We start from the raw sequence: 23,773 nt of genomic DNA, 5'->3' as shown, positions 1-23,773 counted from the left end.
GTATTTAGCGTCACATATGACGAAAACCCTGAAAAATTTCCCCAATTGAATATAAACTACCATTCAAGAGGAGAAGGCAAGCTTGCCATCTTTTTGCCTTGGGCAAATTTGAAGAGATTCCAGTTCATTCTTCTATAATAAAGATGTTTGAAAACAGGCTGTATTCTCTCTCCATCTGTTGCCACTGGGTGCCTTTGTCACCCTCCCAAGAAGTTTCCTTCCATCCCCCCAAATCTGAATGTTTGATTTGACCTTTCATGGCTGAAGGTGGACTTGGGTTCACATCCCGCTCAAAAACAGCCAATCTTTCCTTTAAAGAGACTACCATGTTTTTAGCATCAATCCTCTGAATCTTTTTAAACTGCAAGGATAAGTAGTGAGAAGAGGTTTTGATTTGGAAAGTACTCACATATATGGAATATAAGAATTGCCAGACCTTTTCTAAAAGAGGAATGAAGTGAAGATGGTATTTCAGGTGAGGGCATAACACAGATTTATGCATAGGCATCATAATAGTTTCACAATTATTTTCCTTATCATTCTAGCCATCCAAATGTTTTTAGTTTCATTTTTTCACAACTTCTGAAGGTTGAGCTATCCACAGTGACATTCAGGTCTTTTTCCTGAATGGTTAATCAGTTAGAACTCAGCAATGTGTATGACCCAATTATTTCTTTCAAGGTTGTATTTGTCAAAATTGAATTTGAATTGCCAGTTTGAGTTGCCAATTCAACTAGCTTCATTAGGCCTCTCTGATATTCCTCATCTTCTCTTGCATTAACTAACCTACATTTTGTCATCTGCAAATTTTGCCATTATCATTACTTACTCATTTTTCCATATCATATTAAATAATTACACTGGTCCTAGTTCAGAACTTTGGATCGTCCCACTGTTAATCTTTTGCCATGATGACCTTTTATTACTGCTTTGTTTTTTCTCTTAACCAATTTGTTCTGTGCCAGTACTTCCTGTGATAACTTATGTTTCTTTGATAGTCTTTTGTGAAGAATTTTATTTGGACTTCAACACAAACCTTTTAACAAATTGTCAACTTGTTCTTTTACTTGTTCTTTTCTTGACAGGTTCAAAGAATTCAAACAGTTTTAGAGGCACAATTTTCCTGTAGGGAAGCTGCTGTGGTTTATCCCTATCAGAACATAATCATGTTTTATAATTCAACAATTTATAATTGTTATCATTTCAACCAGTTTGACCTAGTACTAAGGTAAAACTTATTGGCCTGTAACTCTTGGGATCTCCTCTTGTTCCTATTAAGAAAAATGAATAAAAAAAAACAAAAAACAAAAAAACAACCCCAAGTACAACACTTGCTACTGATTGCACATTTTTCTTAGGAACTTAAAGAATGAAGTGGCGGAGATGCTAATTGATACACATGCCTATTACAACTGCACCTCCACTGACATAAGAAACCCAGTCAGAAAAAGCCATCTTCAAGAACCTGTCAAAGTGCTTGGTGGAAGTTAATTTGTATAACATGTTCCAGGATTTTATTCTCCTTGAGGCCAGTTTATTAAGATCCTGCATTCTGACACACACTACCCTATCGATTTTGCTTTGGTGTCCTGGTGACATTTTTTGAAGATCACTCATATGTTACCTTTTAGAGTCCCAAATTCCTAGAAAAGATCCTTGTTTAGGACACCAGGTCTTGGAAGAGAGAACATCTTGCTCTACCTTAGCTGCTGCTTCTTCATCTAGGCAAGAAGCCAACTTCCTATCATGACCCTCTGGAATCTGAGTTGAATGAGGTGAAACTAGCTTGATGTGACTATCCATCCCTAAAATGGGTTTTCAGTGTCTGATAGATCTAATAGTTTCTGCATTGATTGCCCTTTGTCCATAACCATTAAAAGGCTTTCTGGGCACCCAAACAACCTTAATTCTGTCCTTTAGCGACACCCTGCAGTAACAGTATTTATTTATTTATTTACTTTAGTCTTTATGATCCTAGATTAGATTAAACTCGCTTTTAAAGATACATTAGATTTTACCTTCTTTTTCCTCATGTTGTCATTATAGGACCGAGTTAAGTTTGTTTGGATGCCCTAACTGTGCATTTCCATATCTTAATGTGTTTGGATTACTTTTACACTTCACTCTTAAATTTCTGGTTTTATAATAACAATATTTACACTATCCGAGTATTGTATTTTACCCTGTCAGCATTAACTCATCAATTAAGCTGGGCTCTAGATCATGTGTGGTTGGAAGTGTAGGCACAGACACAACGACCCATTCAAAGTTGGAAGTTGCGGGGAGGAGAGGAGAACAGCAAAATGACTGTCTATCTTTCTGGAAATTAGTCTTTTCCTTTAATATGCCTCAGAGATACTAACTGTCCTTTTTGGTAAGAAGAAAGTCAGTTTAGATGGTCTTCAGAGGTTGTTATTTAAATCTTACTCTCTTCCCTTTAAGTAAAAACAAGACACTAAAACATAAAGGGAGGAAGAAAATGGTATTTTCTCTTGCTTGCAAAATAGCTGCTGGGAAGTTGCAAGGCATAGCATGTGGCCTTATCAAGCACTCAGAGATCTGGCAAACTCTGTTTAAGGCATTGTTTTTAGTTTTCCTTTCTGGTCATAGGTTCCTATCAGAGTTGCAAAAGGCGGATTTGTCTTGGACAGCTAAAACAGATTTCTTCAGAGACAGAAGGCATAAAAAGAAGATGGGAAAGAGGAGAAACAAGGTGTTAAAGGAAAATGGAACATGAGGGAGGAGGTGACAACAGTAATACAGTAACTCCTCGCTTAACGTTGTAGTTATGTTCCTGAAAAATGTGACTTTAAGTGAAACGATGTTAAGCAAATCCAATATCCCCATAAGAATTCATTTAAAGGGGGGGGGGGGTTAGGTTCCAGGGAGATTTTTTTCACCAGACAAAAAACCTATATATTGTATAGATATACACACAGTATATGTTTTAAACAACAATTTAATACTGTTCTCAGCTATGATGATTGTGAAGCTTGGTTGAGGTGGTGAAGTTAGAGGGTGGAAGAGGGAGGGATATTTCCCAGGAAATGCCTTGCTGCTAAATGATGAACTAGCACTCGGCTGAGCTCTCAAGGGTTAACACGTTGTTGTTAATGTAGCCTCTCACACAAGGCAGCACGAACAAGAGGGAGGGGAGACAGGATAGCAAACAGAGTGGGAGGGAGAGAGAGAGAGAGAGGGGCACACTGCCCCTTTAAGTAAGCTGACCCACTCTTAAGTGCATTGTCTTTTTAAGTGGATCAGGAAGTTGAGACAGCAGCTGCTGCCCCAGGCTCTCTCTGGCTCTCTCGTTCCATGTCCCCTCCCTGCTCTATATGGAGAAGGGGTAAGCGGGGTGCAGGAGCAGGGGGGAGGGGGACACCCTGACATTAGCCCCCCCCCTTTCTCCCCTGCACAGCAAGCAGGAGTCTCTGGGAGCAGCTCCAAGGCAGAGGGCAGGAGCAGCACATGGCAGTGGGGGGAGGGACAGCTGACCTCCCCTGCAATTGATGGCCTGCTGAGCGGCTGCAGCACAGGGAACTTAGGGGAGTGGGGAGCTGATAGGGGGGCTGCTGGTTACAAGCCCCCACCAGCTACTGCAATGGGCTGCTCTTCCCTGCAAGCAGTGGACAAAGCAAGCGGCTGCCAAACAACGTTAGAACGGAGCATTGCACAACTTTAAACGAGCATGTTCCCTAATTGATCAGCAACGTACCAACGATACAACGTTAACTGGGATGACTTTAAGTGAGGAGTTACTGTACAAGGTTCACATCCTTGGTATTTGATGAGGATTTAGCCAAACCTGATGGAGGTGATGGTGTAATCTGTCTCCTTCTCTTTGCCCTGGTCTGATGAAGGCAACTTTCATGATCAGGATGATGTAGGCCCAATGGTTTGATGGCAGATTCTGAAGGTGCAGCAGATATAGGATGTGTCTCCAGCCATGATGGTGAAGCTGAACTCCTTTCGGTCCACCTGCTGAGCTGTACCCCCAGATAAGCAATGTCCAGAAAGGGGTGGCAATGTCATTCTATTAAAAATTAAGCAATCTAAACCCATCTTTGGTGCTTTCAATTATAAACATCACCTGCCTTTTCTAATCTCTTAGTTTATGTCAACCTGTGATGTTACTAGGAGCCTTGAAGACTTTTTAAACTTTATAAAAATAAGCAAATGGGAAGAAAAACTGGTACAAACAGATAGGCCTTTGCACAACATGCCCCAATTAATCTCTCCTATCCTCAAAGATGAGATAAGGTGCATCAAACACAGATAAGAGAACCTCGGAACCCCTCTTCATTGGAGAAAATGGAAGAGTGAATGAGCCAAACCTTTTAGAAATAAGTAAACTTGCATGTGTGTGCCCCATTAAGAAGTTAGGGTAAAGTTCACAATCAGTGGGGTCACACAGGAAGATTTCTGAGTGATCAAAGGTTATGATGATGATTTATTTTCCCAATAAAAGTACTGAAAGGGTGCAGAAGAGTAAAAGGCTTGCATTCAGGAGACTTTTTAAGTAACTGTCTTTCTTTGAAAGAGTCAGTCAGAAGTTGTGTCCCATACAGGAATCCAGAATTGGATTATGAAGATTTGAAATAAATAAGGTAAAGTTCACTTTCCCTCTTTTAAGGGAAGATTTCTCGACTCTTGCTCCATGGAGCTTGAGGATGGAGTCACACATGTCACAAAACCTAATTAATCTTCTAAGTTTTGAACACCTTCTCTGCACAGTCCTATTCTAAAGAAGCCAGCAAAAATAGTTAGAATTAATATAATATCCCTGACATAGTTAATTGGCAGCTTCTACCCTGAGATCTTTTTTAGAACATGGAACTTTTTTGAGAGCCTTCTAATGTCAGATTTTCTGCTCCTTTTGCTGGATATCTTCCTAGGAACCTGTTTCGGAATGGGTCTCCTTCTTTACACCTCCCCTCCCCCCCCCCCCCAAAAAGTGCACATATACGTTCTTCAGCAGAGTCTATACTTTCTTAGACTTTTTAGTATAAGATCTAGAGTTAGTTCTGTGGGTCTATCACTGAAATTAATTAAACTGGCTCTTCTGATAGGGAGTATGCCCACAATCTAGTTTCATTTAATTTCTTTTGAACCCTTGAGATCTCTTCCCCTGATTTACTCTGAAAGCCATTTTCCTGATGGCCTTCACTTTGTCTGGAAGTATGGTTTTTCTCACCCCCTACTCCTTAGTTGGTGTTTCATAATGAGAAGTTTATGCAGTTATTAAGACCATGTCCTCCTTCCCTGTCAACCATGATGTGGACCTTAGTTCTGTTGCCATCTGCAAAAAACAACAACAAAAAGGCAAAAGAAAGGACCTGTGTTATCTTCAGGGCTCTATACTTCTACTTTTATAGGACTAAAAAGTTCCAGGACACTCAAGAACTTTTCTCTGAACTTTTGCCAAGAAAAAGCCTTCCAGACCATTGTCCAGTGCATCGGGAAAAGTATTGAAGAAGCTTGCCTGGCCAGAGGGCTTGCCTAACATACGTGTTTGTCTTTTGTTTGACTGAAGCAGCTGTATCCTGGTCTTTCTTATGCTTTCTGGTGATATTGATTCAAAATTACCATTTCAGCTGCAGTTGCTTCCAGGTATCTAGTTCTCAGAATGCTATATTGGTCTAGACTTTTGCCTTGTTCAGTGGATGGAGGTATGTCTGGGAAGATACACAGTTACAGGATTGCAAGTTAGATCTTATGTTTTGAATTGTTGCACTGAAGGTTGATTCTAAGTTTAATTTCTTCAGTTTTATATCTGTCTTGGTCTCTTTGGCATAACTGAACGGGTGGAGGAGCCAGAGTTTAGAGGATATCCCTATTGTAAGCATAGGGTCATCTAGAGAACTTTTTATTCAGTTACTATTTTAACCAACTTTGTTATTGTATTAAGTGTCTAGCCCATTTTGGGTTGGTATACAATCAATTCCCATTGGAGAGCTGGCATTTAATTTACAGTGAAGAGGTACAATCCCTATGTTGTGAATCTGTTACCTTGTGCATCCCTTACTTGTTTTATCCTCCTGTTACCTCTTATTGTATACTTAGCTTGTATGCTCTTTGAGGTAGAGGGCCATCCTTTTATGTTGATGGTATCTAACAGTGATCCTTGAATTGGGACCTCTCAGCACTACCTCTGTATAAACAGTTATACTGAGATGTAGGAAAATCAACGTTGGTAAATATTTATTTTTTTCTTTCTGGTCCAGGTCAAGCTGCACAAAGCCATGTTAGTCATATTAGTACTTCATCTGTGACTGAACAATTTTCAGCATTGTTCACTTTTTAAAAAAAGAACATTTCTATCTTTCCGTTTCTGTGCTGTAAACAAAAGTGAACATCAAAAGTGGGATGACAGGTGAAGGTCTTTTTATAGTCACATCAGTACAGCTAAAAATATTAAAGATATTGATAATTCTTTATCTTTTAATCTTTTAGCTTTAATGTTAAAAATGTAATAATTTGGAATTTTTTCACGTTACTTAAAGAACAATGTGACATTTACATATTGAACATATATAAAAATATATTTAAAAGTGCTTTGTGCGCCAGTATAAACAAAAAGGCCATTTTGGGTTTCCAGGAATTGCTAAATAACAAAGCATATTTTAATCTTTTACTATGTTTGGTTTTAAGATGGTAATGATGAATTTCCTAATATCTTTGATCAGACTGGATTGGTGATTGGGATATGTTGATAACAGAACTCTGTCTAGTCGACTGTAGTAAAATGGTAAACTCTTATATTTAAATTCTGGTACTAGAACTGTAAAGTTATCTTTATTCCAAAACACTTTCTAAACAAGATTGAAATTCGCCTATGAAACAGTGTGTTCTTTTCAAATATGATATCTGTGTATTAATCAGAAAGTTTGTGGTATTCGCCTCAGTTTTATAATAAGAGTGGAGGGGAGTGTGTGTGTGTGTGTGTGTGTGTGTGTGAGACAGAATTCATTCTTTCAAAAAATGAGTGGGGAGAGCACAGAGTAGTTAAGGGCAGTGTTTGCTATTCACTATAAAGCCTACATTTAAGAGATTAATACTTCTACCAAAAAAAAAATCTTTCCCCAGTCTCCTTGATAGGATTTCCTTTGAAGATCCCCACAGTAGAAGCTGCAAGGTATTCTTTATACGTCTTGGAGTAACTTAAAGATAACTCTTGAGATACTCTGATCCACAAGTATGAACGTTCCAACTGTTCCTCTTTCTGTTGGTGACAACAGTCTCTGTAAGATTCCAAGTTAAGCATTTAATTTTAGGATTTTATTTTATAGTTTGGGAGCAACATGTACAAGCTATTGATAGAAAGGTAAGGGAGGTGTCATTTGATTTGTAAAAATCTACAGAATCATAATTTAAATGGTGTTACCTTCTGTGGCATGACAGCAAGGACTCACTTCCCCCTTGCTGCCTCCAGCTCCACGTCCTCCAATTGGTGGAATTCTTGATAGTACAGTGTCACCGGAAATCGGTTGAGTTTGGTATCAATTGAAAGCCCTTTCTCCTGTGAACACAATGGTATCAAACATGACGAAGCTAGAATCATTCTGTAGATACATATTCAAGAAAATGTTTAAAAATCAATGGTTTTTTAATTCTGCTTTAACTCAGGGATGCATTGCTTACATAAAAGACATCGATCTTTGGTAATCCTAAGGAATTGAGCCGTGACATGTGGAACTGAAAACATTTATTAATCAACGTCATCATCAGTATCATCTCCATCTAGGGCACCACTACTAAGACACATTGTCACACCGATCTTCATCCACACCGTACTCTCACATCTCCATACAAGGCAGGCTGCTTTTCAAATGTTTGCAGGGTGGTGAGCATCTGGTCTTTGCACATGAGCATTTAATTAGCTGAAGGATTGATTCGAGAGAACGTGGTATTTCACACATAACTGGTGTGATCAGTCCATCCTCCAAGATCTGTTCATATCTGATAGGGGAGGGTAGTTTTGGATTTGCTAAATCATCCGGAGCCAATCGATTGCTTGATAATTGCCCTCTTGATAGCATGTATATATACACCCCTTGTTAGTGGCAATTTTTCTCTATTTATCTGCTTCTTGGAAAACCTCTACCAATGTAACTCTGCAAGTGTCATAATGTTGGTCTTCAAATGGTAAACTCGGCATGTGAATGCCTCCAGGGCATTTATGACCTCATCAGTGATGGCATCAGACGTTCTGAGCACCTTCAGAGTGAGAGAGCCTTTGGAGGCTGAATCAAATACCTTCCAGCAAGATAATTTGGTCTTTCCAGCCAACTTTCCAGTAGGGTCACACCCTGACAGAGCGTGGAAACCTAGCAGTGTGGTGACAATGGTCCCAGTGACAGGAACACATCCCTGAGGGATAAACAGCGATTCTGTTCCCAGTAGCAAGCACAAAACCAGAATTTTGCAGATGTCTTTGGTAGTGTCTCACAGAGGGCATTAGAACATCTGTGTCTTGTGCAAAAATCTGGAGTTTAGTAGCATCTCTGTGCCATTGATGGCATGCAAGATAATTTTAGGGCTTGTCTATACTTACAGCTAAATCGGCACTGCTGTGATCGGTGCAGCAGTGTAGATTTAGAGAGTCTGGTGAAGACCTGCTAAGTCGATGGGAGCGCGCTCTCTCTTCGATATCTGTACTCCACCTCCCCGAGAGGCGGAAGGTAAGTCGGCGGGAGAGCATCTCCTGTCGACACAGCGTGGTGTTGACACTGCTGTAAGTCGACCTAAGTTATGTCGACTTCAGTTACGTAACTTAGTGTAACAGTTAGTGTAGCTTAGGTTGACATACAGCTTTAGTGTAGACCAGCCCTAAGTGTCAGCCTTATCTTGGGAACTGCAAAGAAACTCAGCCAAACAGTGTGAAGCAGCAACTTCATTGTGCTATGCGATGACGGAATTCTTCAAGCAATTCTCCACATACTGGAGCATTTTTTCCTCAAGGTATGTGATTAACTTGTCCTTTGTGCGAGTATGAGACAGTAGCTTCTTCACTGGGACATCAGCGCTTTCTTCCGCTTTTTATAACACCTTGTCTTTTCCAGCTTTTAAGGTATGCACTATTATTTTTGTGGATAAATTGCTAAAAACAATGTTCATATTTCAATTCAACTTCCATAAGTGCTCTAAGAGCCTTTCTGCTAAGCATTTGTTCCTCTTCAATCCCATTCAAAGCACATATCTCTCTGTACTTAGCCTCTTCATCAGTCATCGCTGCCACTTTCCTATCCATTAGTGCCTCTGAAAGGCAATTTATGAACTCCAGCTGAGTCGCAGTAGTAAAATCGGTATTCGTTTCTGTTGCTTTTTCCTTTTGTTGCAACTCATCACATACATTCTTGGTGCATCTCTCAAAGAGATATGCGGTGTTGTATGCATAGGTGTCTTTTAGGTCAGTGCACCCACTTTACTTTCCATACAGTTCTCTCTAAGAGTGATTGCTTCATGCAGTTTTTCACTTGTCTCATGTGTTGAAACTGCGCTTTATGGATGCCTTCAGGCTTCCGGCTTACCACAGAAGAAGCAGGTGTTCTCTAAATGTGTGCCATGGGACTTAATGTAAGGCGAGTCTCTACCCCGGCTGGCTCTTGTCCCAGCATCTTCAGCTTTTTCCTGATGCTCATGTATTTCCTCTCTAACCTTGCCAAATTCAGTTTATGGGTGCACTTCTTATAGCACAATCAGGCATTGTGTTTAACCAACTCCTCCATGGTGATATTCTGCAAAGAGTCAACTGCTAGCTGGTACTCTTTGTCTCCCCATTGATGCCTAAAAATGGTCAAGACCAAAGTAAAAATAAGGATTTTGTAATAATTACAAGCCAAAAGTATTTTACGTATGTTTTATATAACTATGTGCACACCATTTGCAGATGAATTCCAGTAATTTCTGCTGACATCTTAACCAGTGCCTCATTACAACTCTTGGCATAATAAACAGAGCTGATAATCAGTCCCACTGAACTGCTTACTTTTTGCCAATGATGGCAAATCAACTTGAAGCACTCCTTCCATTGATAGTAATCTGTAACCCTTAAAAAAATATTAATTGGGTATCATGTCTGAGCATTAACTGATAACACAGTACAGTCAGTCAAGGGCCACAATTTAACTTTGTGAAGGCTACATGGTTGACATATCTGTGTTAAAGTATAATTTAAAAAGTTGATTTTTAAACATTTTCTCTAATACATATCTACATAATTGGTCTAGGTTTGTTGTGTTTAGTACCATTGTGTTCATGGGAGAAGAGGCTTTTGAATTATACCCAACTCGAACCATTTCTGACAACATTGTATTATCAAAATTTTTACCAACTGGAGGACCTGAAGCTGTGAGCTTGGGCAGCAAATCTCTGCTGGCATGCCTCAGAAGGTGACACCACTGAAATGATAGTTTGGTAGATTTTTATGAATCAACTGACACCTCCCTTACCTATCATTAACTTGCCCACAGAATTACACATGCTCCCAGGTTAATACTTTATTTTGATATTACCACTAAGTAACTTTAGATATAGCATTAACTTCTTCCCTCCTACAATCCATAAATGCATATCTTATTTGTTATGGTAGTTGGTGGCAATATAGGAGCCTGGATAAATAAATAGGTCCCAAAAGCACCTGGGTTTCATGGAGCAGCACAATGTCAGTAACAAACTAGAATGTAAAGTTATTTTAAAATATCTTGAAGATTTAAAGGTGTTCAATTCCTGTGTTCTTGGTTCCCTGAGCAAGAGGTAAACAGGACACAAAAATTAAGGTAATCTTGGTTTCCTTGTCTGGTCATTGTTTGACATCTGAGGGCTCTGAAACAATACATCCGACCGTAGGATCCACTTCTTTCTTTAAAGACAACCAGGTTCAATTTTGTAAAAAATGATTTACTAGTGTAAAACACTGTTTAACATGTTTTCTAATGCATCATAAGGGAGCTTAAAGAAATGCATCCCTAAAGATACTGGTATTTAAAAATGCTGAAACTGAAGACATGGATATTGTGGATTGGATATATTAAATTGTGATTGTGCAGATGCTTTGATCTGAACATCTTGTCTAATGTATCCCTTCATGTTCAATACCTGAAATTTTAACAAGAAGAAAAGAATATTTTGATGTCCCTACAAAGACAAATTTGTTGACATATGTCCAGAATTCCAAAATGCTGACTTTCTTCTAGCTCTTTGCACTATCTAATATAGATACTTCTGTTTAACAAAATGGTGTGTGTACGTACATATTAAAATTTCATTGAGCAGAGCAGTAATTTTTTTATTTTTGAAAGAAGTCTTTCTTCTTTCCCTATTGATATTGCTCCCATTATTAAGATGTTTATGAAACAAAAGTACATGAAGTATTGAATATCTCAAAGAAAACAATGAACAGGGAACAATCTTGAAATACACTCAATTTTGAATATAAGACTTCTTTAATAAAAGTAACTGTGAGAGGGAGACCTAAGTAGGCAGGAAGAAACATGACATACTGGCAAATTCACCAGTACATGGAACAAAGGCCCACAACCTGGGAATCATTTCTGACACTTTCCTCTCCCTTGCTCCACACATCCAGGCCATTTCCAAATCCTGTAGCCTTTTTCTTTCCACATTTCCAAGACCCATTCTTTTCCTTCCATTCAGACATCCAAATCTCTCATTCACTGCCTCATACCTGCCTTGATTCCTCTGTGGCCTCCCTGGCATATGCAGTGCCCCCATTTAGTGCATACAAAACGATGCTTTTTAAACTCCTGTTCCTTGTCTACTTTTTTGATCATGTAACTCCCTTACTTGAATTCCTCCTTTTGGCTTCACATCCAGTATTGTATTAAGTTTAAGCTTCTTGTCATCACCTTCAAAACTAATATTCTGTCCCTCAATTCTTATCCACCTTTGTCAAGCATTGTATTGCCCCAATCACCTCCAGCATTGCTCCCAACCTCATCTACCACTTTGCCAGACTTTTCAGACAATCATCTCCTGGCTTTCCTCAATGTAGCCCCTTGTGTATTGTACAACCTCTTTGAGTTCATCCTGAAGGCCCCTAGTTTGCCCTCATTTACGTCCTTCTTGGGGTATGTCACTAAGCCTGGGCTTTGACTCAGGTTTGAGTCCAGGTCCCCGTTTTAGCCACAAACAAATCAATTCAGCTTGGGTCAGCAAACACTCAAGACTCAAGATCCTGAGTCTTGCTGTGACTTGCGTCCAAATCCTGTCATTTTGCCGTGTGGATGGAGGTCAAGCCGCAGATCTGTGTCAGTGTTTGTGTAGGGCAGCATGGATATGTTAGCACAGGTGTGAGACTTAGATCCAGCAATTGTAAACATGGGCATACAGTGCACTGTGGTTTCTTAAGCCCAGGCTTGCAAACAGACTCCATGGGCTAAGGGTCCCACAGACCTGGGTTTACAATGCAGTGTAGACATACCCCCAAAGACCCATTTCTGCTGTGCTACCTTTAAATGAATCAAGTTACATGAATTTAAAGGGTAGTACCTCATTTCCATTACAGATAGCCACATTGGCTTGTGGGATGACAAGTGTCTTTGTTAACTGTTACATTCTATAGCCAGAACTATGTATATTGATTAGGAATAATGTTTGAATTGCTATAAGAGATCTGAATTCTCAGCTTTTTGATGCACAGTATATGTTCTTTTACCAAGGACTATCCTGAAATTCCTGGATTTTGTATTTGAATTTGAGTACTTTTAAGATGGTTATTCTGTGTATATCACATTCAAGTAAATATTGGAGAATTGGTGTTATGATGGGAGGAGGACCAAGAAGGAGGGGAAAAATTCCCTTATCTGGAAGCTACCTTCCAATGGTAGAGGAGGCTTATTCCTCATGCACTGGCATTGCTTCAGGAGATGGGTTACAGGTCTGAGACACAAAATGTGGTGACAGGAAATTTGATTATTAGAAATATTAATAGGTTGAAATGTGGTGACAGAGCCAACTGATGACTTGCCTACTGGATATGTTGGGACATCTAGGCAAACTTCTAGTGAATCCTGGGCAGCAAGTTGTGTAGTTGCGATATGTAGTGACTTAGGGAGATGTAGAAGGGAGGACCTGGAATCTAAATTTAGATTACTGGAAAAAAAAGTTTAGGTTCAAGGTTCTGAGGCAGCTATCTGAAATGTTTCCAGTTCCATGTGCAGAAGCAGCTTTGAGGAATTCAAGTCGCAGTCTGGACTACAAAATTTTACCATGTCTGAAGAAGTTTGCCAACTTTGGAAGTTTAATCACAGTTACTTGATGCAATGATGAATGGCCTTAAACCTTCAGTATAGACTGTTATCATGATTGTTAGCAACTGTTCAAATGTAATATTTTTTAGTGCAGAGCAGGCCTAAGTGCATTGATAAGATGATGTAAAGAGAAAAGACATTGGGAAACTTATTGGAGAAGAGAGATCTGATTCAAAAGAAATGGGCTCCCCCCTATTCAAGGTGGAACCAGACGGCTGAAACATAAAATTAACGAGGTTTAAAACTTAGGTGGTAAGGAAGAAACTTCCCCGTGCACAATTATGGAATAATCTATCTATCTGAGGGTTTCTTGTGCTTTCCTCTGAAACATCTAGTACAGTAGTGTACTTGATAGATGACTGGTCTAAATCAGTATATATTCTTATTTTATATTCTTAAACAGCATAATTTTAAAAAAGTAAAAGTAAAACAAGAAAAAGCTATATTTAAAAAAACCAACATGAATCATCTTTAAGGCCTTCATAATCAAAAGAAACAACACAGCTCAGTTGTTTTTTCCCTGCGTGTTTTTAAAATCTCTGTTCTAGAATGTAAGGTGAAAAGAATGTTAGGTTCTGAATATCCGTTGATCTGCTCACTCTCCTCTGCATCATGACAACTTTAAGAGGTGAAAAGATTTGATTCTCAGACAAATGTGTCTAAAGGGACAAATTACTTTTTAAAAAAGGGAAGCCAAGACTAGAGGATTGAAAGACATGTTTCCCTGAGATCATATTTTTGTTTGGGAAATATGTAGCTTTTCTGTAATTTAAAAAAAATCCTTTATACTGTTTTGATTCTTAAAAAATATTTACAAGGATCTTGCATTGCATTTCAAAGCCACTATAACATATTTGATAAATCAAACTAAACAAGAGTGTATATGAACTTGTAACTTTCTTGGGCTTTAGTAGATTAATAAAATTGACTTTTTAAAGGGCCAACTTCTACCTTCATTTACAAAATATTGTTAGAATGTTTGATTTTTAGGAACAAATATTCAACTGCATTGTATCAGTGGTTTCTGAAATTAATCTGTCCACCCTTTGGCAAAGACAAAGGTATAGATTGTAAATTTTGGTTCTTGCTGCTTTCAAGCTTATGTATTTTGGGAATAGGAGTAGTAACCCTCAGCTTCTTAAACATGTTTGTAATGATTTTATTGATCACGTCTCTGAGAAAATTGACAGTTTGAGTATAAGAATAGTCAATTTTTTCTTAATATATGAAGCTGCCTGTAGAGGTATTGTACAAAAGAAACCCAAGGCAGAATTTGACCTATACGGTTTAAGGATGAAAATATATAAATCATTTTAGAGAACTTAAGCCAGGGGTTCTCAAACTGGGGGTTGGGACCCCTCAGGGGTTCGCGAGGTTATTACATGGGGGGCATGAGCTGTCAGCCTCCACTCCAAACCCCGCTTTGCCTCCAGCATTTATAAGGGTGTTAAATATGTAAAAAAGTGTTTTTAATTTATAAGGGGGGGGGTCACACTCAGAGGCTTGCTATGTGAAAGGGGTCACCAGTACAAAAGTTTGAGAACCACTGACTTAAGCCATACTTTGATCTTGAAGTTCCTGAAATAAACCACCTGATATCCCCTCTTGGTATATTACACAGTGTAACTGGGGTTGAGGATAAGCAAAAATCAGTTGTTTTACTAAAAGTTATCTTCTAATAAAGTTGGAGTAGAATACTTGGGCGGTATTTTGGATTGTTCTCTGAAAACAGGCTAAGAATGATAAGGTACTATGTTCATATGTTCTGATAAGGTACTACGTTCATATTTTCACAGAGAACATCACAGGAATAAGTAGAAATTTGGGTGCTTGTTTGGAAAAAGTAGTTGTTCTGGGTAACATTTCTCAAAAGCACCTAAGTCACAGATGCTTTTGAAAAATTAACACAATTCCTAATTATAGGGTAAGAAAGTCTCACGGTTTTGGTTCTTGTATATGTTATTTTTGGACACTCATGGCTTCTTCATATAATGTCATTGAAATCATATCCCACTACATTGCTGTTGATATACTTCAGTTCCTAGTGTGCAAGTATCTTATAAATGGTTGGTGGCAGTCATTACATATTTACACTTGCTATTTTTGGAAAACACTGTCATTTGCAACACTGTTTTGTGATAGTCCGTTTTCAATAGGTCTGCTGTCTAACCTGACAGTGCTGGTGCAACATGCGGTTATTCTTCAGTGTTCCTTAGAATACTTTGTATTTTTAGTTAAAAGACATATGACCAGCGTACAGTTTATATATCTATTTCTCTTTACAATAAGCTTAAATAGGAAACATTTGTTCTGAAACATAGCTCAGGGACTACTTAGTGATGAGGATGTAGCTATTCTAGATGCAACTGTTACCTCATCTAATACTGAACACTGGTAAAATAAAGAAGTTGTAATATTTATTTTTTGCACAGATTTTTCTCTTATTTTAAGAAAGACTTTATTTTCTTGTATTTTCTAGCACACTCTGAAATTGACGTGTCTGTGTCTGCAAGGAATATCCGAAGATTACTTAGTTTCCAGCGGTACTTGAGATCGTCTCGTTTCTTCCGTGGTATTACTGTTCCAAGTTCCTCAAACATTTTAGATGATGATTATAATGGACAAGCAAAGGTGTGTTTTTAAAAATTGTTCCTAATTTTTTATTAGAAAAATTTGAATGCGTTATAGCAATACAAATATCTTCCATATTGTAACAGTATATAAACAGATATATGCAAGTAAATATGAGCTTATACTGAGTATGTATTGTGTGCAAAAAAAACCAACAACAAAAACCCAAAATAATTTTGCTTCAGGATTATGCAGTTTAGCCTGTAAAACCAAAACCAAACCAACCAACCAAACAAAAGAAAGAAAGAAAAAAAAAAAAAAGGAACAGTATGGTAGATGAATCATAGGCAGTGAGGAAGAACAACTTCTGTGCTGGGAGATGCTAGTTATTTGAATATCCAAATCTTATGAGGCATTTAATTTTTTGAGACCGACATCTATTGATTCTCTGTTTATAAAAGCAGCAGATCATACCAAATGTGATTTAAAAAACACTGGAGGTGGCTAAACTTTAATCGTGTATTTTGTCAGGTACAGTGTTCCAGACAAATGCATTTGAACCAAACTAGATGCACGTCTGCATACAGTGCATATTTATTATATACACAGCCTCTTAATCTAATGAGGTGAATGGAAACCCTTTTTATGTATGCTTTTATCCTTAATGCAGTGTATTCGTATTGACCTTTTTTCTGAAGTTAAGAACAAAAATGTTACTTGTGATAAAATGACTATTTTAACAAAATATCTTAGATTTCTGTTTTCTCTGTGCTACTTTAATGGGGGCTTTTTGCCTCTGAGAGTAATCATTTGGAGAGCTTTGTGTGGCTAATAATTTCCGCAGTGCAACTTTGTTGTCCCAAATCTGGATATATTGGAACCAGTTCAGTCAGATTGCTCCTTTTGTCAAGCCCTTTTAAACATCAATAGTATTTATTTAATGTAATCATCTTAAAAAAAATAGAGCAGTAATTCTGATTCAGTGTGAAACTGGACTGCTCATTGGCTACCAAATAAAAGCTTATTATTCACATGTTGTAAATGAAATAAGCGTAAGTTCTCTGTCTTAGAATTCATTTTAGAATTCACTCCAGTTTTGTTTAGGGAGGGACAGGAAAACTCTGGGTTATAAATTTTGGCTCAGATATGTACTGAAGTATCAATCTTGTGACCACTCTTCTTTTAAAGTATTTTTCTCTTCCTTGTTTGACCAAAAGGGGAAAGAGCAAAGCTGACTGCCCAGTTCTGTCAAAAAGATATCTAATATTTCAGTTACAGTGATTTTATTTGTAACATTTACAAGTGTTAAACAGTTTGTAACTATATTAGCTAGAAAAACAATCAGACAGAAATGTGGTTTACAAGTTGTAAACCTTTAATCTGTTTTCAATAATAGATGTTAAAATCCACAGCTGGCTCAGAAGGCAATAGCTTTTTTTGTGGGCTATAATTTGATGCTAATCACATACAGAATGAAAATGTTACAGTAGAAATGTTTTTATTTGCTTTCAGTGTATGCTGGAGAAAGTTGGAAAATGGAATTTTGATATCTTTCTTCTTGATAGGCTAACAAATGGTAAGTTCACTTTTATTGCGGATATTCTTCTAAGCATGCTGTACTGTTCTTAGGTAGGTTTCATTCTACCATAAACTATCCATAACATTTCATTTCATTTTCTGTGGGGAGGAATCTTACTGCTTGATTATACTTTAAAAAGTACAAATTTATTATCCTAGTGTTGTGACTAAGGGCTTGGCTACACTTGCAAGTTAGAGCGTATTAAATCAGCCCCGGACGCCCTAACTCCTGAGGTGTCCACACTGGCAAAGCACTTAGAACACCTGGACTCTGCAGCTGGAGTGCTCCTGGTAATCCACCTCCACGAGAAACATAAAACTTGCTGCGCCCTGGCTGAAACGCCCGGGTGTCAGTGTGGACGACGTGTTGCATTACTGCACTGTGATTGGCCTCTGGAAACGTCCCAAAATCCCCTGAAGTCAAGTGGCCACTCTGGTCATTGTTTTGAACTCGACTGCAGGCATGCGGATATCCCCTTTCAAAGCTCCGTTTCTGACAGCCGGCATGCTTATCTGCTATGGGACACAAAGCAAACCATTACTGTGGAATGCTGCTGCTGCCGAGGCAGGCATTTGTGCGTGTGTGTGTGTGTGGGGGGGAAGGTCTGCTGCTGTCGAACTTACAAGACAGCATGTTGACACACTCTCTGCCCCCCAAAACACAGTCTCTCCCCCCACATATACACAACACACTCCCTGTCACACTCCCACCACCCATTTGAAAAGCACGCTGCAGACACTTGCTCACTGGGATAGCTATCACAATGCACTGCTCTCTGTGGCGTTGCAAGAGCTGCTAATGTGGCCACGCCACCGCGCTTGCAGCTGACAGTGTAAACACACGGCAGTGTTTTCCCTGCTGCTGTCTCAGAAGGTTGGTTTAACTTCCAGCGCTCTACATCTGCAAGTGTAGCCAAGCCCTTATGAAAGGTTTTTGGACAGTTGGCGCTTTTAGTTTGAAAGCCTAGACTCTATGACCTGAAATCTAGTCTTAGTTACATTGCAGTAGTATTACTACTTACATCACCATATCCTTGAGTTGGTGTAATAGACCCCCTCAAGTAGTTGCTTGATAGCCTAATTATTCTTTTTCTTTATCAAAGATCTTTAAAAATGTTTGAAACTCAACCCCTAAAATCTGTGCTGCTTAGTTTTAGAAAGCCATTAGTGTATATGGATTCTGTCCAATAGGTGAATTATGCCAAACAAAATTCCCCTGAGGAATTTAGTGTAAAGGCAGAATAGTTACAGTATATAGAATACAGTACAAAAAGCAGAATTATGCATTATAGCCAGGAAACTTTATAGAAGAGATGGAGCTTTAGAAGGTTTTGAAGGAGAGTAGGATTTAGGCATCCATAAAGTGGGAGGCTGCTCTAGGTATAGGGGCACCATAGAAGAAAGCAATAAATCAACAGTGGGCAAAGGAAATTATTGGAATAGGTGAGTATAAAGACTTCAAAGAGCAGAGAGGGTTGTTGGGGGACTGTAGAAAGAGTTGCTGGCAGAGAAAAGGTATAATGAAGTTATGGATAGCTTAGTAATTGGAGAGTAGACATGGAGCTTGATGCAAAAGTAGTAAAGCCAATGTAAGGAATCAGGTGGAGGTAGGGTAGAGTTGTCAGTAGATTGGAGGAAAGAAAGATGGGCATGTGAGAAACCAGCAAGTAGGAGATTATGGTAGTCAATGCAAGTAATTGTTATAGCATGTCTTAACATCTTGTCATACAAAAGGAGAGAAAGGGATCAATTTTTAAAATATTGGAAAGGAATTGGTGGTGAAGGAGTAGTTGGGGGAAAGAAGAATTGAAGATGACACCAAGCTTTCATGTCTGGGAAATAGAAGGAGGGATAGTTGTGTTGGTAACAATGATGAAATAAAGGAGAAGAGGAGAAAGTTTGTGGGGAAAGATGAGCTCTTTCTTAATACTATTTTGTTTGTGTTGGGACACCCTAGAGAAATGTGGAACTGGGTTGAAGAAGAAGGGCTGGTAGTATATGGGACCACCAAAGAGAGATTGAAGAAGAAAAGGACAGGCACAGCAATCTGAGGGACCTTGTCAGAGGGTTAGACTTTGAAAAGAAACATTAAAGAAGCAACCCAGCAAGGTCAGGGGCAACCCCCAAAGAACAGTATTCTGTCTTTCTTTTGTTGAAGGAAAAGTCTGGGCATCATATTTTATATTTTCATCTAGTGGAAGAGAATCAGTTTACTTTTTATCCATTCTTGTTATGGTTTCATTTGTCTCAAAAGTGAGTCTCATTAAGACAAGGAACCTGAGAGCTTTTCTACATGAGAAAGTTGCACTCGTGTAATTTAAAGTGAGAATTTAAATAGATACAGTAACTCCCGCTTAACGTTGTAGTTATGTTCCTGAAAAATACTACTTTAAACAAAACGATGTTAAGTGAATCTAATTTCCCCATAAGAATGAGTGTAAATGTGGGGGGGTTAGGTTCCAGGGAATTTTTTTTTGCCAGACAAAAGACTATATTTTTTTATACATACATACACATACACAGTATAATGTACACAGCAATGATGATTGTGAAGCTTGGTTGAGGTGGTGAAGTCAGAGGATGGGATATTTCCCAGGGAATGCTTTACTGCTAAATGAGGCTGAGCCCTCAAGGGTTAACACATTGTTGTTAATGTAGCCTCACACTCTACAAGGCAGCACGAATGGAGGGAGGGGGAGACAGCATGGCAGAACGAGACAGAGACACACACTGTGTGTGTGTGAGAGAGAGAGAGACGCGCATTGCCCCTTTAATTACACTGACCCCACTCTAAGTACATTGCCTTTTTAAGTAGATCAGCAAGTTGAGACCGCAGCTGCTGCCAGCAAGCTATCTCTGTCCTGAGCCCTGTAGTGTTCCCCTCTACCCCCCGGCTCTGTGGAGATGGGGGTACAGGAGCGGGGGGGGGGACACCTTGACATTAGCAGCCCTCTTTCCCCCCCCCCCCCTTTGCACAGCAGGCAGGAGGCTCCCAGGAGCAGCTCCAAGGCAGAGGGCAGGAGCAGCACATGGCAGTGGGGGGAGGGACAGTTGAACTGACCAGCAATTGATAGCCTGCTGGGCGGCTGTGGCACAGGGAACTTAAGGGAGTGAGGAGCTGATGCGGGGGCTGCCGGTCCACCCTGGTTCCAAGCCTCCACCAGCTAGCGCCAATGGGCTGCTCTTTCTGCAAGCAGTGGACAAAGCAGGCAGCTGCCAAACAACGTTAGAAGGGAGCATTGCGCAACTTTAAATGAGCATGTTCTCTAATTGATCAGCAACGTAACAACGAAACGACGTTAACCGGGACGACTTTAAGTGAGGAGTTACTGTAAAGTTAATGTGGTGCAAAAAGCTGTGGCTGTGGCTGTACTTGAGTTAGGTTAACATAGCTAAATTGGTCAGAGGTGTGAAAAAAACACATCCCTGGCTGACATAGCTATGTCAACCTAACCCCCAGTGTAGATGCAGCTGTGTTGATGGAAGAATACTTCCATCAACATAGCTAACTTTGGGGAGGTGCTATTCTTACCCTGATGGAAAAAACCCTTCCTTTGATATAGGCGAGGTGTACATGCAAAAGTTACATCGACCCAGCTACATCACTCGGGTGTGAAAAATCCACATCCCTGAGTGATGTAGTTAAGCCAACCTAACCCCCAGCGTAGACAGTAATAGGTGGACAAAAGAATTCTTCCATCAACCTAGCTACTCCCTCTTGGGGAGGTGGATTAATTACAGCAATGGGAGAATCTCTCCCATCGCTGTAGTGTCTACAATGAAGCGCTATAGCAGCCCAGCTGCAGCTGTGCCACTGTAGTGTTTCAAGTGTAGACTAGCCAATAGACTATGGGATTCTGTCAGACATAGCTGAGCTGATATGTAGACGCACACTATGTGGTACTTCTGCATAAATACCTCTTAAAGGAATAGACTTCTGAAGAACATCTTGCCCTAGTGTTGGGAATAACAGCTTTTTGGGGAAGTGGTACCAAAATGACATGCATGCATGTGGTGAAGCATGACAGTAAGTTATATGGGATGGGGAATTTTGTGCTTCTGAGTAAAGCAACTAGCACACTGAGTGGCTGTGTAACTAGTTGTTAAAGTGACACTGTCAAAGTAAATATGCCAAAAACTGATGTAGTTGTCAGTATTATGTATGTTTAATTTGCAAGCCTTTCCTTACTGCCTCTGAAATTTTTTTAAAAAAAGAAATCAAATGTATGATATGGAATATTTCAGCTCCTAGTAAATGAATGATCATAGCAGTTGCTTTGTAGTACTACAAATTTCATAGCAAATTGCACATTTGTATTTTCTTTGATTTCTGGTTTCAGCAAGGAGTACTTTTGCAAAAAAGAACACATGGTGGAATAACTAAATGTAAGGTGTTCAACTTGGGGCAGTTGCCAACATTGACTAGTTTTTTGGCTTAATTACCTCTGTGTTCCTTTTTTAAGCAATAAACCTACTTAGGTGGATTGCAGGTTTATTGTTCTTAAAGATACAGTGCCACTGAGTGAGACTCCTCATTGCATAGTTTATTGCTGGTACTGGACATATTGAGAATCACCGGGGGAAATTATTATTGGACTAGACCAATTAATGCTTACAGAATTCTTATACATTTCAATCTGTTTGCATAACTTTTGAATACAAAAATTTTTAAATAATTTTTCCCTTGTGATGGAAGCACTAATTTCATCTTTTTTTAAATGAATTAATATTTGTATTTTATTTTTAGGAAACAGTCTAGTCAGCTTAACCTTCCACCTGTTTAATCTTCATGGACTGATAGAACACTTCCACTTAGATACGATGAAACTTCGTAGATTTTTAGGTAAATATATTATAGCCTTTTGTTAAAGTGAACATTACTCCTTAACTGCATTTTAAAAGATACCATTTGAAGTACTGCTTACAGTTTAGCAAGAAAGTTTGAATAGCACTAATTTGAAGCTGGTTCCTATAATGGTAGTATTGTGATACTGTGTGCACTTACAAATTTTGGAAATAGCTTAGTTTTAATAATAGCATTAGGGAGGTGAAGGAAAAAAAATTCTACTAAAAGCAGTAAAATTAATTTTGGCAGAAAAATTTGATTTTGCCCAAGAATGTGTGAATTTCATGATGCGTCACAGTTGTATGCAGCGGATTATGAAGGCTGAATTTCACATCACAAATGAGGGAAGAGGAGATAGTGAGAATATTATTGAAATATAATGTTGGTTTTGATCTTGGTTTCTGAAAAGAAACATAGTTTGTCCTTATCTAACCTGTAGTCATCGCCAGTTCAGTAGTACCAGTTGCTGACACCAATTTCTGCTCAGATCTTTTTAGTAGTATAGAAAAGGATCCAGTCTTGCTCCACTGATGTAGGAATTGAAGGTACTCTCCTTAAAGCTGTACAGGAATGTTTGGGACCTTCATGAGGTGATGCTGTATTGTGTATCCTTGGAGAAAGGTGTAAATTAATGTTACTTTTATTTGACAGTGGGAGAGCAGATCTGTTTAAGTGTTTATGGACTTATATTTCTGTATCCTAATGTCCTTGGCACAGTCCCTGGAATGATAGTTCCTTCTTGTTTTCACACAAGAGTCACCATGTGGTGCAACATCTCACTTGTCAGTGATGTCCTGGGATGCCTTTACCATGACTTGTTGCACTAAGACCAAAGACTCATCCCTCACGTTGCCTGTTTTCCCCTATATCCTCCAGCTCAGTCTGAAGGGAAGAATAATTCTTGATTGAGCCAGGAGAAGCAGCTCTCTGTTCCCTTTGGCAGGGTTTCTCAGAAGGCTTGATCTGTTTGATACAAAGCATGTTTTTGTGGTAATTAAGTTTGAAAAAGCAAGGATAAATGGGACTCAGGGGATTTCTCCCCTCCCCCAGACAGAAAGGACAGGCAGGAGTCCAGTCTGTTCATCAGTCTGTTCAAATGCAACCTCTGCTTTACAAGTTCCCTAGCAGTTTCTCCTAATAAATGACTGATGTCTCCTTAAGTGAATTCAGGGTCTGTCATCCAAACAAACATATCAGCTGTCCTTAGAAACCTGTAGACTGGAAAGTGAAGGGAGTATCTAGACAAACCTCTTATTTTAGGCTGTCCAGTTTGTCACTGTGACAAACTGTTTGTCTTGTCTCCTTGGTCATCCCCTGGTTATCTGAGGATTTCGTTGTGGCTCTCCACTTGCATTTGTTTGTGTTCTGACTTGGCTAGTATAACTCCACAGAGTAGGGTGTTAACACATGCAACAAGATCTCGTGCAGCCTTTGTGGCCCAGGTGATTATTCTGGACATTTGCAAAGCAGTGACTTGGTCTTCAGTACAAACCTTTGCTTCACATCA

General features: G+C 39.1%; 1 protein-coding gene across 5 annotated transcripts in view; it reads left to right on the top strand.

Annotated features, from left to right (window-relative positions):
• The window catches only part of PDE7A (phosphodiesterase 7A), a 129,972-nt gene that overhangs the window by 94,299 nt on the left and 11,900 nt on the right, over positions 1–23,773 (top strand). For all 5 annotated transcript variants that reach the window (XM_026662353.2, XM_026662346.2, XM_026662348.2 and 2 more), the window contains 3 exons: positions 15,751–15,902; positions 17,355–17,418; positions 22,168–22,263. In XM_026662353.2, coding sequence (XP_026518138.1) covers positions 15,751–15,902; positions 17,355–17,418; positions 22,168–22,263 — 312 coding nt within the window. The remainder of the gene's footprint in view (positions 1–15,750; positions 15,903–17,354; positions 17,419–22,167; positions 22,264–23,773) is intronic.

This window comes from Terrapene carolina, unplaced genomic scaffold, assembly GCF_002925995.2.
Source record: "Terrapene carolina triunguis isolate 2854851 unplaced genomic scaffold, T_m_triunguis-2.0 Scaffold58, whole genome shotgun sequence".
NCBI classification, from domain to species: Eukaryota; Metazoa; Chordata; order Testudines; family Emydidae; genus Terrapene; species Terrapene triunguis.
Note: the sequence above shows the minus strand (reverse complement) of the source record. Positions and strands in the feature narration are given on the sequence as shown.